This window comes from Triticum aestivum, chromosome 3D (genome assembly GCF_018294505.1).
Source record: "Triticum aestivum cultivar Chinese Spring chromosome 3D, IWGSC CS RefSeq v2.1, whole genome shotgun sequence".
In the NCBI taxonomy this organism is placed as follows: domain Eukaryota; kingdom Viridiplantae; phylum Streptophyta; class Magnoliopsida; order Poales; family Poaceae; genus Triticum; species Triticum aestivum.
This window is the reverse complement of record NC_057802.1, coordinates 539,233,230-539,250,219: the sequence shown is the minus strand read 5'-3', so window position 1 is coordinate 539,250,219 and position 16,990 is coordinate 539,233,230. Positions and strand designations below refer to the sequence as shown.

Sequence of the window (16,990 nt, the reverse complement as noted above, 5' to 3'; positions counted from 1 at the left end):
TACTGTTTAATTTTTGACAAAGATTACTTGCAAACAAGCACAGTTCCACAAGATAGAGTGTATAGCTATCTGAATTTTGAGAACATATGCGCCTAGCTAGAACCAGGCTATGGAAGTGGCCCATGATCCTGGATAATCTAGTTACTGTTCCTGAACAATATCTCTGACGATGCACAACATGTGAGAAACAGGCAGCCGCACATGATTTAAATAACAATGACCTGAATATTTTTATGCTAACTCCACTGTTTAGTACAGTTAAATAAATCCTCCTGTGTACTCTCTGCTGATGTAACCCTACCAAGCCAAGTGCACGCCGGCCAAAATGAACAAACCAACCGATACAAAATAGAATCGTCGTAGTCCAGTTCTGAATCATAAGCAGGCGGGGATTTCCATAAGTTAGGAGTATCAAGAGAAGTTGCAAAATGGACACATCTTGGGTGATTTCTTCAGGATCATCAGGGCTAACACTATCAGGTGACACATTTGATGATTGATAACCAACACCAACTGCCTAGGATCTGAGTCTGACTGATGAGACGACTACCATGACGAGAAGGGTAGGGCATGCATCCCGCCTGCATCCGGGTGGTTCCCCTGATCAGCGCTCACTTGGTGTTGGTGGTGGTAGTATCCATGGTACTGCTGCTGGAGCTGGGATGCCGCCGGAGCCGCCTCTGTGCTGGTAGTGACGGCAGTGGTAGCGGTAGCGGCGGCGTGCTGTGATCTGTTAGACGCGTGCAACATGGGCGCGCCCTTGTCTCCCAGGCTCACGTAAGACAGCCCGGTGAGCGAGACGTCGCCGTTGCTGGACAGCCGCGCCACCTTGCCGCCGCCGCCGTACTGTATCGTCACGCCGCCGCCGCCGAGATGATGCGCCTGCTCCGCGGGGACCATGATGTGCGCCGGCGCCGGGCTGTCTGACAGAAGAGAGAGAGCACAGTTGTGGTCCGGGCCCCCGTCGTGGGCGAACATGGTGGTCTTGCCGTTGCTGTGCCGGCTGCTGTTGCTGCTGCTCTCCGAGGAAGGGGTGATGGTGAAGGCCGGCGGCTGGCAGCCGAACGCGGCCTCGCCGCCGCCGTCGGTCAGGAAGGGGAAGTGCTTCCTCTCCCGCTTGCCGTGGTGGAAGAGGGAGGCGGCGCCGCTGAAGGAGTAGTACTGCTCGTGGAACGCGTCGGCCTCCGTCTTCACCGCGATGCCGCCGGGCCACTTGGGCTCCGCCATGGACGTCGGGGAGAAGATTTGCGGGTACGACGCGAATCTTGTCACTCCTGTTCACGGACAATGATGGGAGCTAACAGTTAGTTCAACCGTCAGTGTTGCAAACCTATGACAATAGCCATGTCGACCACTGATAGAAAAAAACAAAAGACCAAAATTACAAAAACAAGCTGTAAATTCCATGTGCATGCACCCTGCTACTCAATTGTAACATGGTAAATTTCGGTAAAAATCTTCACAGGTATCAGGTATAGGAGTGCTACTACTAGTAGACTGCCAGTGGTATCATCATGCCATAGGTGTTCAATTCACTGTGACATCATTAACTGGCTTTCACATGGATACGGCTGTATCAGGGCAGAAAGTTCAGAAGAAACTTCAGGCCTAGATATTATTCTCTTGCTTTGGATCCCACAGGAAGTTCCTGGAAATGCCGGCCAAAGACTGTAAACCTATCTTGGTCTGCTACACCAGCAAGATGTTCATACTGATAGTCAAGCCTCCTGTTCCCATCCTTTTCGGAAAGAAGTAAACTTTGTGCTGCTACTCAGCAAGCACGTGTGAAGTGTTTTTCTGGATAGTGCTAGCAGTCAACTGAAAGGGGAAACACTCTAAACGGTCTAGATAAACAGAAAAGGGATAGAGTTCAGAATAAAATTAAAATTAACTAGGAGCACATGATGGATCACATTTTTCCTCTTGTTCCCGACAAATGGGAGTGCCAAAAATCTCAAATTTCTTGCTCATTGCAGCTGTTAGATCTTAGTATCTTACAATCTACTCCCTTTATACCAAAATGTAGGACGATTTTTGGTTTTCCATATGGCATAAAAAACGTCTTACATTTTGCTACGGAGGCAGTACTTTCTAGGCCAGCGTGCCTAATTTCCACGTGATGTAAAAAGTGTTACTATTTATTAGTAGGAATATTAGGGATCGATGGAGTACCGTGGTGATTAGCGAACAAGCCGGCAGGATTGAGGGGATCCGGCTGCGGCTTCCGGCGGCGCCGGTTGTGGCCGTCGAGCCGCTTCCTGCAGCTCCTCTTCACCTCGTCGAACTCCCCGAGCAAATGGAACCTGCAAACAGCAGTTTCCTCCTGTCACAAGGATTTCTCAAGATACAGACCCAAAATTTTCATGAAAAAAATCCATCAACAAAGTTGTAGAAAAACAAGAACATAGATCCGGTCAAATGCTCGAACCACATGCCACAGATCTAGGCCAAATCAAGCACATGGAAATGGAGATACACGCCCCAATTTTCCAAGCTCCTCTCCGCACGAGCTTAATTACACCCGTAACCATCACGCTAGACTAGAATCTTGCTAAAACCTAATTACACGGCCACATCATGCTTGACCGTTGAGATCCTTCGTCCCTGTCTTCTAGAACAAGCATATGGGAGGAATTCTCTGTTTGAAAACCACCGAGGATGTGGAAAGCGTGCGGCACGGCGCGTCGCGCCAACGGGCGGCGGCGACAGGGAGCGGTGGAGGACAGGGACGCGGCCGTTGGGGAGGACGAATTGAGCGGCAGCCATGAGAACGACGACCTGAAAGGTCCAGTTCCAGCCAGCGCGAGCGCGCGCCGGGTCGTTGTAGGGCAGGGGGGGCACGGGCTGGGTCGGGCCGCGCCACAGCACCTTAATGGTGGCGCGTGTGCGCTTGTCTCGTTCAGACGCAGTCCGGGACCAGACGCTCGCAGCCCGGAATTTATCAGTCTCCCTCCGTCTTGGTTAAATTCTCTTGTTCTACTTTTATTTTCAGGTAGGAGTGCAGATGTTTTCCATGGTGAACATGCTTTTTGACATGGATTTGTGTGTTTTTCAAAGTGGGTTTCCTTTTGCTGTGAGTTTTTACGGTGAGTGGGAGACAGATGGGGGCAGCAAACAGAGGTTTTCGGTGAGGTGCACGTCGGATGATTAATCGCTAGCGCCAAGCCAGCCATCATGGCCAAAGCGACAGTGAACTGCTCCGGCTGACAGCGAATTGTTGTTCGCCCGCCGAACGAACTAATCCAGCTAGCTGGGACTACAGTAACGACGGCGAGCTTTTCGCCGGAGTTGAAACAAACCACGGCAACTACAGTAACGACGACAGTAACAGTAGTAAGGATGTTGCTGCTGCCAACGAACGAAGTTAGAGAGCGTGGATCACGGATGGATGTCAGAGGGAACGAATGAATCGGCAGGGAATGCACGGCGGAGATATGGAAAAAGGGAACGGGCGTACCTGCTGCACTGCTGGCAGAAGCGCTGCTGCTGGCCGGCGACGGCGACGACGGGCGTCTTGGAGTGCGCCTCGCAGACCTTGTGCCGGCGGTGGTACTCGCGGCACCGGGACAGGTCGGCCGTGCACCCCTCCACGGAGCACGGCGGCACCGTCTGCTGCCCCTGCCCCGCCCGGGCCCGCTTCGCCGGCGCCGCCACCGCGGAAGGCGGATGCTGCTGCTGCTGCACCGATACCACCGCAGCGGCCGCCGCCGCCGCCGCTGGGACCGGCCTCCAGCTCGTGGGTGCGCCGAGCTTCAGGTCCAGCGCGCCGCCGCCACCGCCTCCTCCTCCCCCGCCGCCGCTGGGCGCGACCACCGTGCCGAGGTCCCACGAAGGCATCTTGTGCTCCCAAGAATCCATGCCAAATACACACGTACGCCCGCACGCACGAACGTTCAGAGAATTCCTCTCCTGGTCGGACCCGCCGACGGACGATCAAGAAATGGTGGGGCTTAAAAAGGCTCTCCTCTACTGGCCGTACGCGGACAAGAACCGCCCACCCCTCTCCTCGGTCCTCGCCCAGGAAGAAGAAGAGGGAGAGAGTACAGTGAGCAACGCACCAGCAAGAGGAGTTGATTGGAAGCAAGAGCTTGGGAGGACGGGAGAAAAGTGAGATCGATGGATGGATGCGGGTAGCGGGAGGACGGACGGAGAGATCAAAGCAGGAGCATGCAATTAAGTATGGAGGAGCCAGACCACCCACCACCACCACCAGGGGTAGGAGATGAGGAAGTGAGCTGCTACTACTGGTCTAGTGCTACTGCCAGCTTGCTTGCCGGGGCGGTTTGAGCTTTAAAGCGAGGGCGGAGGACGGATGGATGGGCGGAGAAGGAAGACAACAGTGGAGAGTGAAGAAGAGCTAGCAGCAGCACCAACCCCGATGAGAGAAAGTTAGAGATGGGCGGAGAGAGAGGGTGAGGGCGAGGAGGGAGGGGGGAGGGAGGTGAGGTGAGGACAGTGGTTGCAGACAACACAGGAGGAGACTCCTATTGGAGGACTCCAAACTCCAAAGGTGGCAATAATTGCCGAGACGGGCGGGCGGAGAGGGAACCACCTCACCTCCACCTCCACCCCTGCCGCTGCCGCCTCCACTGTTCACTCACTCGCTCGCTTTAGTAGATTTTACCACTCCACTGCCAGAGTACCAGAGTTATTTTCGGTACGCCTGCGATGTACAGAGAGAGAGGGGGGCCGAGAGAGGGCGAGCGAGCGAGGACGGGACGGCGGAAAGAAACCAGTGCCGCCGCGTCAGCGTGGTAGGGAAGAAGAGGAGTTGGTGGCGAGGGCAGAGAGGGAGAGAGAGAGAGAGTGCAAATGGAGGAAAGAGAGCGGAGGATTCCTTCCTTTCCGTTTGGTGCTGGGCGCTTAGCCGCTCCGCGCCCCTAGCGTGGCGTTTCCTTTGCCTGTTTGGGGCTCGGTTTGCTCTTTTCTAGGGGATCGATGGACCGGACGGAGGCTACCACCACTCTACCAGAGAGGGAGGGCTGCTGGCTGCGCTTCGGTTGGGTTCAATTCGGAGGACGTGTGGGAGAGGGGTGACTAGGCGCAGGGCCTTTCATTCACCTTTTGTAGGGGATGGACGGACGGGCGGACGCAGGGAAAAAAGTACAGAGAAAGCTCGGAAAGGGATGGGCGCATGGCCGCAGGGAAAGAGAGAGGGGGGAGCTGCTGCGCTGGATGCTTTTCGGTGTTTTGTACTTTCGTTTTTCTGTGTTTGTGGAGTGTTTTGCTGCCTCGGCTCAGCTGACATGATATCTTCACAAATCACAGCAAAGGGAGGCAAAAAGCAAATCATAACCACTCTCGTCTCATCATGAGTATTGCTTCTTGCACATCCTAAGATGTTGAACATATGATTGGGTTAACCAAGGACTGGTTTATAGCCGTGGGTTTTTAGGTTCGTTTCATGGGTTTTATATGCTTGGATTAATCACGCGCAGATTTGTAGCCGCGCATTTCAGGTTTGATCCATGGGTTCTATATGCTTGAGTTAACCGAGCACGGATTTATAGCCACGGCTTTTAGGTTCGATCGATGGGTTTTATATGCTTGGTTTAACCAAACACAGATTTATAGCCACGGTTTTTAGGTTCGATCGATGTGACTTATACGCAAGTGGGCTATATCTGCGGGTTTAATAGTATACGTGAATTACTAAATTTGAGTAGCATGCATGAGGATCATAAAAAACAGCGACGGGTGTGGAAAACTATGCGGGGATCGTGATATTATTATATAGTCAAGAAGATACGTTTGGAATAACAACATGTCCGTATTAGTTTTTTCTTTCCAACGACGAAAGTACAACTCGTGAAACTAAATTATACGCCGTCGACAAATGAGGTTTCATGGAACGAGAACAAATTGATAACTTATTCGCGGCTGCGCGACAGCTTTTCTATAAATATGTCGAAGGTGGAAGTATTCTAAAGCATCTGAAACCGCAGGGTTTTTTCATACGTTGTGCTATGTGCATGCCGTGTGGTCCCTCTAGCAAAGGTATTCCTACACTAGTTGGTTAGTGGGCTAATGTGATTTGTTTAGCGTCATTGCCGACGCAGCTATGTGAGGTCCAAGTTCCAACCCCTAATTAGCTACACTCACACACTGATCGACCATTGGTCAAGAGCCATTTCTTTACTCCTGTAGTGCTGTGAAGTCATATCTTTAGTTCAGCAAGACCTAGATCTTGCAACTGTACTCCAAGGACGGTAGGAAATGCGTGACCTCGAGATTCGGGGGTCAAAGCTTTGGTCCAAGGAGTAGAGGAGTCAAATTTGAGTAGAATGGATTTTTTTTTTCTTCGGCCTTGGATTTTGTACGAGTAGGAGTATATGGGAAACAATCTCGGTCGTGTGAAGTTCTTCTTTTTTGAACTTTGAAAAACAAAGGGGCATTTCCTAGATCCTGAGGTGACTTCTTTGTGTACAGTATTTTGGGTTTTTGGTCAGGCGCACGCAGCTGAGAGACTTGTATTATTGCACTACTAGCAAGGCAACGGAGGCATGTCAGCGATGTACATGTACTTTTTCGTACTGATCATTTTCTTTTTGGAATTATACTGTCAATTGTGCACTGTAGGGTGGGGAGTTAAACCACCAATCACATATGCAGAAATTCCTCATAAATTTCCAATCGAAATAATTGTTCCTACAAACATAGGAATTCCTCCCTCTCCCTGCGACAGTTAGAGAGAGGCGAAACCAGAGGTCTTCGTTTTCCTCCCCCATCGAGCGTCGGCGAGGCCGGCGGTTCCCCTTTCCCTTTGTCTGCCGCTCCAATGGTGTGAGGGTTGGGGAACCCCGGTCCTCTGTTTCCGATTTGTAGATAGGTGTTGGGGTTGGTGTGTCACCGATGCCGGCATGATGGCGGGGACGGCGTCGAGTGGACTAAATCCTGCAGCTTCGCCCCCATCCCGGTGGGGTTGTCCTTGATGATGCCGGCGAGTTGTGGAAGATAGGTGTGTGTGGTGCGCCATCGATTTGGAAGAGGTGTTGGTGGCATGGTCGCTAGCGTTCCCCAATCTCATTCCTCTTCCTAGCGTCGTCCTTTCTGGCGATGTTGTTGGGCTCGGGGAGGTAGATTCCTGCCGTACCTCTGGTGCAGTGATGCTAGGGTTCCTGTTCTTGGCCGGTGTGGCGGCAGTGGTGACCAAGACGAAGGATTTTGTGTCGCGGCTGCTTCCCCGCTTCATTGGCGTTTGCTCCAGCGCTGTTGACGACGTATGCGGCTTTCTATACAGGAGTGATTCCAGGACTGTGTCTCTCTGGCTCGCCGGCGAGGGAGGCGATGAAGATGGCGGCGGTTTCATCTACTACCTCACTGACGTTTTGGTCCATGTGGACCGTAACTTTGAAGACTTCTCGTCTCCGGCAAATCCGTCTCCAGATCCAAGGTCAGACTGGTTCCGAGGGAGCGGCGGCGACGGCGGGACGGCGCGCCTTTAGTACATTCTGGTGTCGTGGTTGGTCGGGCTTCCTAGGGACCCGATTGTAATTTTCTTATTCTGTGGAGTGCCTTGTATCACCGTTGTTCTTTAATATAGTTCTGGGGTGATTTTTGCAAAAAAACATAGGAATTCTTTCCCACATGCACATCCCTCCGAGGAAGTTTCTTGCGGCGGCGCGAACCAAGCCGCAGGTCGCTCCTCTCTGCTACCCTCGCCTCTTTCCTCATCCTTGTTGCCGCCGGCAGATGCTGTGGTGGCGGCGTCTCGTGGTTGGAGAGGTGTCCATGATCCCATTGGAGCCGAAGGCTTCATCTCCGGACAACGACAACTAGCTGGCCTAGGACGTGATGTCGGTTTTACCCCGCGGCGCGTTGCTGGCACTATCCTTCGCGAACTGCAAGGACAACATGAGGATAACAGCGGTGTCGGGATTCGCCACAAGGAGTATCTTGCCGTGTACAACATCGTTGGTGGGGCTACAGAAGACGGTGTTCCTGACACCGTGACATGGGTGACCCCCGATGGTTGTGGCGGTGTTCTATGGTGAGAAGTCATCCTACTTAGTAACTACTAGTGTGGTTTTGGCCCTGACTTTGAGCATTGATCCGTGCAACTATCGGAAGATTCGGCAACAAGATGGTGACTGGAGCACCGCTTCATGTTTGGGCCGAGAACTGTCCTAGCCTTTATTGGTCGAGCTTAGCAGCCACGAGCTTGCATCGCTACCTTGTTGAAGGTGTTGTCACTTACTCTTGTGCTAGCCTTCATTGATTGGTCTCGGCAGTCAGAATGAAAATCCTTATCCACACCATTTCACTCGGATGTGGTGACGACAATGCGAGGGTGGTTATTCCTCTTTGAGGCATTGCTACGGAGGAAGTCAACCCAGTCGTACGTGTTAATTTGACATCTTATAATGATTCGCCCGCGGTTGGATATGTTTTGTCCTTTGTTGGTTGATGTTTTCTGCTTTGTCGCCTTGCAGCAAGTATAATGAAAATTCGATGTGTACGTCGTAGTGATACAGTCACAGGGGTTAGAACATCCTTTCAAAAAAAATACAAGTTCTGCGGAAAATTGCCAAAAACAAAGGCCGCGCTTGGCATGGGGGTATTTATTTTACAGGTGTATAATACCTGCCACACTTGATTTTAGTGGTGTATAATACCGATGAAGGTCTGTATATTTTGCAGGGGTATTGGGCCGCGAAACGCCGATCCAATCAGGGACTAAACGGAAACAAATGCTACTACGTGGACAGTAGGCTTGATCGATCACGTCGCGGAAACGAGCAGGTTTCTGATGTTGGGTTCCCGTAAAGCACGATGCCCCCTGGCAGCCACAGGCAGGCAGGCAGCACAGGTAGGTCACTGCCGTGCATCATCATCAGTGCATGCATGCCTGTCTGCCTCCCCTCCCAAAATGAGAATCGAGTGGTCAAGTCCGTCGTCAGAGTCTCACGTCCATCCGATTGGTCATTCGCAGATCTCAACACGACACCGAAATAATGCGTCGTGATCTCCGTCGCCTCGCCTCGCCTCGGTCGCCTTTCTGCCGCCCTGCATGCGCGCCTACGTACGTACTACCCGTCTGGACGTCTCTGGAGAAGTCGACGTGAAAATGGTTAAACAATTACGTACTGCGTGGACACAGGCCACTCTCCGGTCTTTTCTCTGCTGCTATGCCTGCCCCCTAAAAGTCGTTTTTGTGGAGCTAAAGGTCGATAGGTCACTGATAATGGCACAGTGTGGATTAACTGTTAAGTGCTGTCGATGAGATGGGACTTGTTGTTTTGTTCCGGCATCCTGGGTTAATTGGTTGTGGTAGAAGAACTGTATTCGAACTGCTTGCTTTCCGCCTGCCTGCTTTCCTTTGTGCATATAATGGTGCAGCCTAGATCCTCTCTAGCTTACTGAAAATTGTAGGAGACATATCAATCAGAGAGGGGATGAGACCGCAACAAGATCAATTTGCTTTTGGTGTCCTGAAAGAGGCATCGCCCGTGTTCCGTGTGTTTTCTTTAGGCGATATGTTCATGCTCGTGTTTTATGTGGCAATCATCTTCATTTGGCTGTCGGGCCATTCATAGTTTTATACGTTTCTTCTTCTCTCCCAATAATAGATGGTACGGGCCGGGCAGCACGACGACGAGGAACGGCTGCGGGGGAGTTTGGCCGGGGACGCCAATGTTTCTGGACACAGTTGGTATAGGAGCATCCGTGCAAGTCGAGGGTATGCGACGCATACGGACCATCATCATCCGTGGGCGACAAAGACCACCAACGTCGCGAGCAGAAACGCACGGAGAATGACACATACGGACGAGTTACTCGGGAGTATGTGACACATACGGACCATCATTGTATCATGCGGGGCGAGTTTGACCCGAGACGCCAATGTTTCTAGACGCAATGGCATACTAGCAGAAACGCACGAAGGATGACGATCGAGGGTGCGTGCGCGTCCATCGGGACCCCTTTGCCCCGCCGTAGACGACGTCGGATTCAAAGCTTGCCTCGGGTGGACAGATGGACGGATGGATATTTTGGGCGACAGGCCACGTGCGTACGTTCCGCAAAGTGTGGGACACATTTTGGTGGTGCGCGACGACGGCCAGACGCGTGGACAGATTAGTAGAGTTTGATTTGTCTTCCGGGCGGGCTGTTTCGCCTGCGAAACCCGGCGTTTGCCTCCGGCCGGGGACCTCGTCGTTTCCTCGCGCTAGACGACGCTAAGCTCCACGTGACGTGGGGCACACTGATAGGTGCACAATGCTCTGGGCTCGTGGAAGACGTTTGAAATTCGGCGGCTGGTGGAGCTTGCCAGAACGAGATCGATCGAGAACCATATAATTGACCGTGCAATTTAAGGACAACGATAATCGATCCTGAAAATTTGATCTTCGAAAAGCAATCCCAGAACTTATAACTCCTGAAACTCCTTGGTATTGGGAGGGTGGACTCTTCTACCCATCGTCAAAACCCTCCTTGTGTATGAACATAGCAAGGGCATCTACAGCCGGACTTGTCAAACGCGGCCCCTCAAGCGCCGCGGACACTGACCAATCACGCCTCAAATTTCCCTTCTCACAACTGAACATCTCAAATAATAAACTTCAAATCCATACAAATTCATGCAGCTACGTAAATGATGTACTACACACATCGTTCGGCTACTACATCAGACATGTCATTGGACTACCAAAATTTGGCATGTTTAACCTACATGCTTGCTATGGAGAGGATCTCCACGGCTGTCCTTGCCCTTCTAGACGCCCTTGCCATCCTTCTCGCAGAAGTAGCGGTCGAAGACGCAATACGGATCGAGTCGGATCTGCTCATCGCCGTCGATGCCCTCCTTCTCTTCCTTGGGGGCAATCCGGCAATGGCACAAACCGCCCAATTCTGCTCTCGGGCTAGGGCGCGCGTGTTCTCCCGTTGCCGCTTCTTTGCAATGCGTGCGTGGATGGCTTCCTCCTTTGCGGCCGTATGCGTCGTCGCCTCAGCTGCTTCCGCCGCCGCCATGTCGGCAATGAAAGCTGGTCTCGGCCGCCCTCATCCTCTCCATCCCACGCCGGGCACACCGATCCTGGTAGGACTCATACTCCAATGGATAGGTGATGGGGAAAGGGAGATCGGAAGGCTCCCAAGAGGACCGCGATGATCTAGCACCGGACAGATCCCGCCGTCGGTCGGGCACTGTCTTCCCGGGAGCAGTGGAGTGCAATGCAGACAGTCATTGCCTCCTCCAAACCGCACAGGACGACACCCAAGTCGACAGATCTGTGTTGGTCATCGTTGGATGCGCTGCCCGCCATGTCAGAGAAGGTCGGAGATCACCTGACGGGAGTTTGGGTTGGGGATGGGAGTGAAGTGAAGTGGCTAGATTTTGGTCCGGGGAGTGGATCGGGAGGAATATATACGGGGTCGAGTGGGCCAGCATGGGTTGGGTCCGACGTGGCGGATGCGCTCGGGCCGCCCCATATCCGTCCCATTTTTGGGCTGAATATGAGGGGTGCCGGTCAGTCCACGCATTTGATGACCTTTCGAAGTGTCCGGGTGGGTCGATTTTTGCCCACTCGCCCGAGCGTTTGGGACGGGTTTTAGGCACCAGACTGTAGATTCTCTAATTATAGCATTAGAACTTCACATGAACACAGATTTCATAATCAAACAGAATAGATCGTCTGGTGGCTGGTCGCTTTGCCGTCGCAACTCTTGGCTTAGCACTTCCTCTGCTACTTTTCCACCTTCGTTTAGCTCTGTGTGCGCTGATGCATATGTTGAAGTTCTAAGATGTTAGGCTTTGTCTAATGTGCAATAGTCCCTTCATCCCAATGAATAAGGCACGCACGCTTTCAAAAATTCAACTTTGACCATCATGTTGGGTTCTTTTTAGCTTTTGTCTAGGATGTGGGTGCGCCCTAGCGAGTCAATATTTATTTCTCTTTTGAACCTTTTCTTAATTGTCTGAATTACTTACCACATACTATGTCAAAGGGTTATTTCTCTTTTGAACTTATTTGTACTAGTCAACCACACGGCAGGTGTGGTGTGGTCAGCTATTCCCAACAGAAATAGTCGAATGATTGTATGCACGGCTCCACATGCCAGTGTATTTGCAAAAACAGAACTTATTTGTACTAGTCTTGGTTTTCCGGGCTTCTATTGAATGGAGCTGGGAGCTCTCCATTGTTGCTCTAAAAAATAACTGAATAGAATTTAACACGACGTTCAACTAAAGATAAGACCGAGAACCAACTTATGGCTGGATGGTTAGAGAGACTGTGGTATCCCAGCCCACCAGAGTTCAAATCCTGGTGCTCGCATTTATTCCTGGATTTATTTTAGAATTTCTGGCGATGCGCATTCAGTGGGAGGTATGGTGACTTCGTAAATTTAAAGATGATATGACAGCTCAGTCTTTCGAAGGTGCTCATACGGGGGGTATCCTGTACTCCAGCCGATTGGGCGCTCCGGCTGCACCGCACTCAGCACAGCCGTTAGATAAAGAATATAAGGACATGATGGAAGCCGAACACCACAGCATTGAAATTTTTGCAAAGAGACCCCATGTTAGCACAGAATGGTTGTAATGGCCCCATTAGTTAGCTCCAAGATGTACTATCCCCAGTTTGGATAGCACGTCGGCGATCCGGCAGCGGACCTGGCCGTGGGCTGCGCTGCAACGTCGACGGAACAAGCTCGCCGGACGTACTGTGCTCCGACAACCAGCGGAAAACTCGCCCCACCCCTGGCCCGCCATTCTCCACCTCGATGTTATCCTCTCCACGCAGCAGGCGCCTAGCTCCCCCATCCGCCGACGTCGGAGAAGAGAACTCCCAGGCTTCAGGTATTTTTTTGGATGTTACGATTTTTTGTTATTATTTTGTCGTTTGGATCTAAGCTATTGTTCCCTTTATGCTGATTTCTTTAGCTGTAGCCAATCATATCTTGAGTAGAATACAGTGATATCTCTCTGTATCGGGGCATGGCTAAATTAATCATAGAATGCTATATTTTTCTTAGACTGCATATTCTAGCAATTATGAGTATACATTAGTACGAAGTAATTTTATCTACCCTTTCAAGTACTGAACATCAAGTGATTGTTGGAACAAGAGTGAGATTCTGCTTGAACGCACAATACTGAGATTCATTAACACTTGTAACATGTGCTGACAGGAGTAGAAAAATGTTACTCCCTCTGATCCACGATGGAGTCAATGGAAAGTATTGCTCCAAGTGTCGGGTCAACTACAGCAATGGTAGTTGTTGATTGATCCTTGTTAATTTGACATGAGTGTTTCATACACCTGACGATGCAGAGGCCGGGGGTCATCCTCCTTTTCTAACAAAAATACACCTGACAATGTTTTCTTCTCATTTGTGGTTCAGATTTGTTAAAATCTTGTTTAGACTCTTCCATTACATCAAATAAGTTGTAACTTGTTAAATCACCTCCCTGAACATTCCTTGTTCAGAATGTGCACTTGCTTTGGAATATATGTTTCATTTTGTATATCATCTTGGAAAATCCATGTCACTATCTGTATCATATTTATATGTGTCGGATGAAGGTGAAAGCTTGTAGGAGCCCCTGTCTTTCCTTTTGGAATTTAAGTTTTTTGAACAACCAAATGACTCCAACGAAATACTGCCTTCCGAGCAGCCAGTGGCAACTTATTGATGTTGCACACGCTAGCTCCTGCTGATATTTGGTGTTGAGCTTTAGAATCATTTAAATCAGAATGCCAAAGAATGGGTAGCTGAAAAAATACTGGATAAAATCTTGTGTAGTATCATACTGATGCGAAGTTTATGCATAAATCTAATCTTGTGTGGTCTCATACTGATGCGAAGTCTTCTACAGTAAGATCTTTTCAATTGTTTGGAGACAAAGTGAGCAGCACATACTTCACAGAAATTACACATTCAGTTCAGATGATAGTCCTAGCATAAAAATAAATGGTGCATTTAAAAAAATAGCTTGGCAAGAAATCTTGTACACCTTGAAACATGTTGACAGTCAGGGCACACCCCGAGTCACCGGAACCTCGAAGCCACATAGTAGTCGTGTTATTTCCAGACTGGGGCAGCACATGTTGACTGTTGTGATCAAAACGTTACAGCTATTCTGTACTTATATGAGGTTCTTTTTGCAAATTTCACAGGGTGGGGAGTCTGGGTTCCATCCTGTCCCTATATTCTATATCTAGCGGCTCTGTTTCATACGGTGCAGCCGGAGCACCCAGTTCGCTGGAGTACCGGATACTTTCCCCTCATAGGGGTAATGTGTGCGTCTGTGCATTTATAGGGGTGAGTGTATGCGCGTTTATATGAGCGTTTGCGTCTGTACTGTGTTCAAAAAAACTAAAGATAAGACCAAATATAAGTTACAGTATTTATTTTGAGAAAGGCCGATGGTCATGTATTAGATAAAACCAGCCCAAGAACATTTTGATAGGAATCCCTATTATTAATGGATAGTTGGTCGTTCTACATTTGCCTCCACCCCTGTCCCTGCCTCGTTTGGTTTTCCCCTCCTGTACACCATGCCTCTTTTGCATCCTTCATTAAGTCAATCTTACCAAAATCGCAAGTAAATCAACATTTTCGTTGTAGTCTCATATTCATACCATATTTAAATCAAATCTAAACCTTAATTAAACCAAACCTTCTCTTGTGTTCTCCTATCCATACCATAATCAATTAAAATCTTACCAAACCTAAACTAAACCAAAAATTTCTTTCTGTTCCACTATCCATACCCAAATTAAATCAAATTTTACCAATCTAGAATATAGGAAGTGCAAGTTATATGCCGGATATGATTGGAGTTGAATCACTAGAATATGTACGCACCTGTTGCAACATATGGGGAATTAGTTAGTAAGAAATTAAAGTCAAGTCTTTGGAAAAATTAACACCCTCTTCCTTTGGTATCCACCGGCGACGCGCCGTGAGCAAAGCTCATTGACGGCTCTGGGCCTCTGTCTCGGTGGAGAAATCTCTTTGAAACCTAGAGGTCAAAGAAGCACCGGCCTAGAAATCGTTGATGTAGAACAGAAAACGTCACCGATCATGATCAGGACAGATCGCCATCGGCAAGAAGCTGTCACCAAGGAGGGCTAGAAAATAATCCCAATTTTGGCGAGACGAAGGAGGGGGCACAAACCTCGCAAGTTCCAGACGGAGCCGCATTTGGTTAAACATCATTGAACGGATAAGGAACTGTAGAGCAAAATATATACGTACTACATTATGGAACGGAGAGTGTAGCATTTTACAGTACTTCTTTGTATGTCACGTGAGCCTTTTCGTATTGGTTTAATTTACTGGAAAATTTGAATTATAAGCACTGTACCTTAGAAAAAAAAAGAGTGGCAGTTTTTTTTTTCTGGCAAGATACACCCTCCAAACGGAGTACCATGTTATGCCCATTAAAGGACATGGTCTTGGGAAATAAAAAAGCATGCAGCTAGGTACTCCTAATCCACTACCCAGAGTAGTAATTTACCATCATTCAAAAGTGGCAACCCCCAGGTGATCCACTGGCCTGCCTTTGATCCCTGACTGTTTACTCTCAAATTTAAGCATTTTAAGATCCACTTTTGGTGGATATGTGACAAAAATAACATTGACAGCTCATATTCTTGTTTAAAAAACATTTCACAGCAAGTGTTGCTTTTGTGTCACGTGAGCCATGTCGTACTGGTTCAATTTTCAGGCAAACTGATTTAAAGATTACGCGATGTACTTTACGTTCGAGTAACACCCACAATCTTATGCCCGATCAAAGGAGGCCTAAGAAATTTTCCTCTTAAATTCTTGTTCCTATCATTTCCTATAAAAGATCTCCAAATCGAAGGAGGCCCAAGATTCACTTTTGGTTGAATTCTAACAAGACTAACATTGACAGTTCAGATTCGTGCTAGCATTTTACAGGACTGCTTTTTTGTGTCATGTGAGCCTTGTCATATTGGTTTAGTTTCCTGTCAAATATAAATTAGAGATTAAGCAATGTACCTTACGGAAAAAAGAGTAACAGTTTTTGTTTTTGTTTTTTTGGCAAGCATACCCCCCAAAGGAGTACCATCATCCAAGGTCTTGGGGAAATAAAAAAGCATGCAGCTGGCACTGCCTTAATTAGGAACTCCTACTCCACTACCCAGAGTAGTAATTAGCTATCATCCAAAAGTGGCAACCCCAGGTGATCCACTGGCCTGGCTCTGATCAGTGATGCCTGACTGTCTACTCTCAAATCTAGGCATTTTAAGATCCACTTTTGGAGGATATGTGACAAAAATAACATTGACAGTTCACATTCCTGTTCAAAAGCATTTTGCAGCAAGTGTTGCTTTTTTGTCACGTGAGCCATGTCGTGTTGGTCTAATTTTCGGGCAAACTAATTTAAAGATTACGCATTGTACTTTACGTTGGAGTAACTCCCACAATCTTACGCCCCATCAAGTTGCCATATCTCGACAAATAGTAGAAAGAAAAGCACGCAGCTGGCACATCACTTAATTAAGTGAAGCAGTACTGCACTACTACTAAGAGTAGTAATTAGCCATCATCAAAAATCGGCATTCCAGGTGATCCACTGGCTTGGCTTTGATCTCTGACTGCCCACTCTCCACTGTCGTCCAAGTAGATTGTGTTGTATACGTAAAGGCAGAGAGAAAGGCAAGCTCACAGCCCTGAAGCTGCAGCACTCCTGGCCGGCAGGCAAAGCCAACATTTCTCCTGGAGACAAGCGCCTGATCCACTTTAATGCAAACAATATCGTTTGGTTGTCAAGGCTCGGGACGTTGTGTGTTGATCTTATCCATTTCTTCGTCTACCGAGCTTGCATCTCGTTCACCATCGAGTACGCGTCCACTTTCACAGCTGCATGCCTCTCCACCACTCTTCTTTTAGCAGAGGGCAAACTTACTAGTTTCCTTTTTTTAGAGAACGAGGATCACCTCGGCCTTTGCATCTGAGCGATGCATGCAGCCATTTTATTAATTATTCACAAAGACCTTATAAATAAATACAA

At 49.0% G+C, this 16,990-nt stretch overlaps 1 protein-coding gene across 1 annotated transcript; it reads right to left on the bottom strand.

Annotated features, from left to right (window-relative positions):
• Positions 1–202: 202 nt before the first annotated feature.
• On the bottom strand, positions 203–5,030 carry LOC123080317 (squamosa promoter-binding-like protein 2). Its single transcript, XM_044503226.1, has 3 exons — positions 3,458–5,030; positions 2,173–2,303; positions 203–1,274 (listed from the first exon to the last, which is right to left on the bottom strand). Exons 1-3 carry the CDS (start codon positions 3,856–3,858, stop codon positions 547–549), a joined length of 1,260 nt encoding a protein of 419 aa, XP_044359161.1. The 5' UTR covers positions 3,859–5,030; the 3' UTR covers positions 203–546.
• Between the last annotated feature and the right edge of the window lie 11,960 nt (positions 5,031–16,990).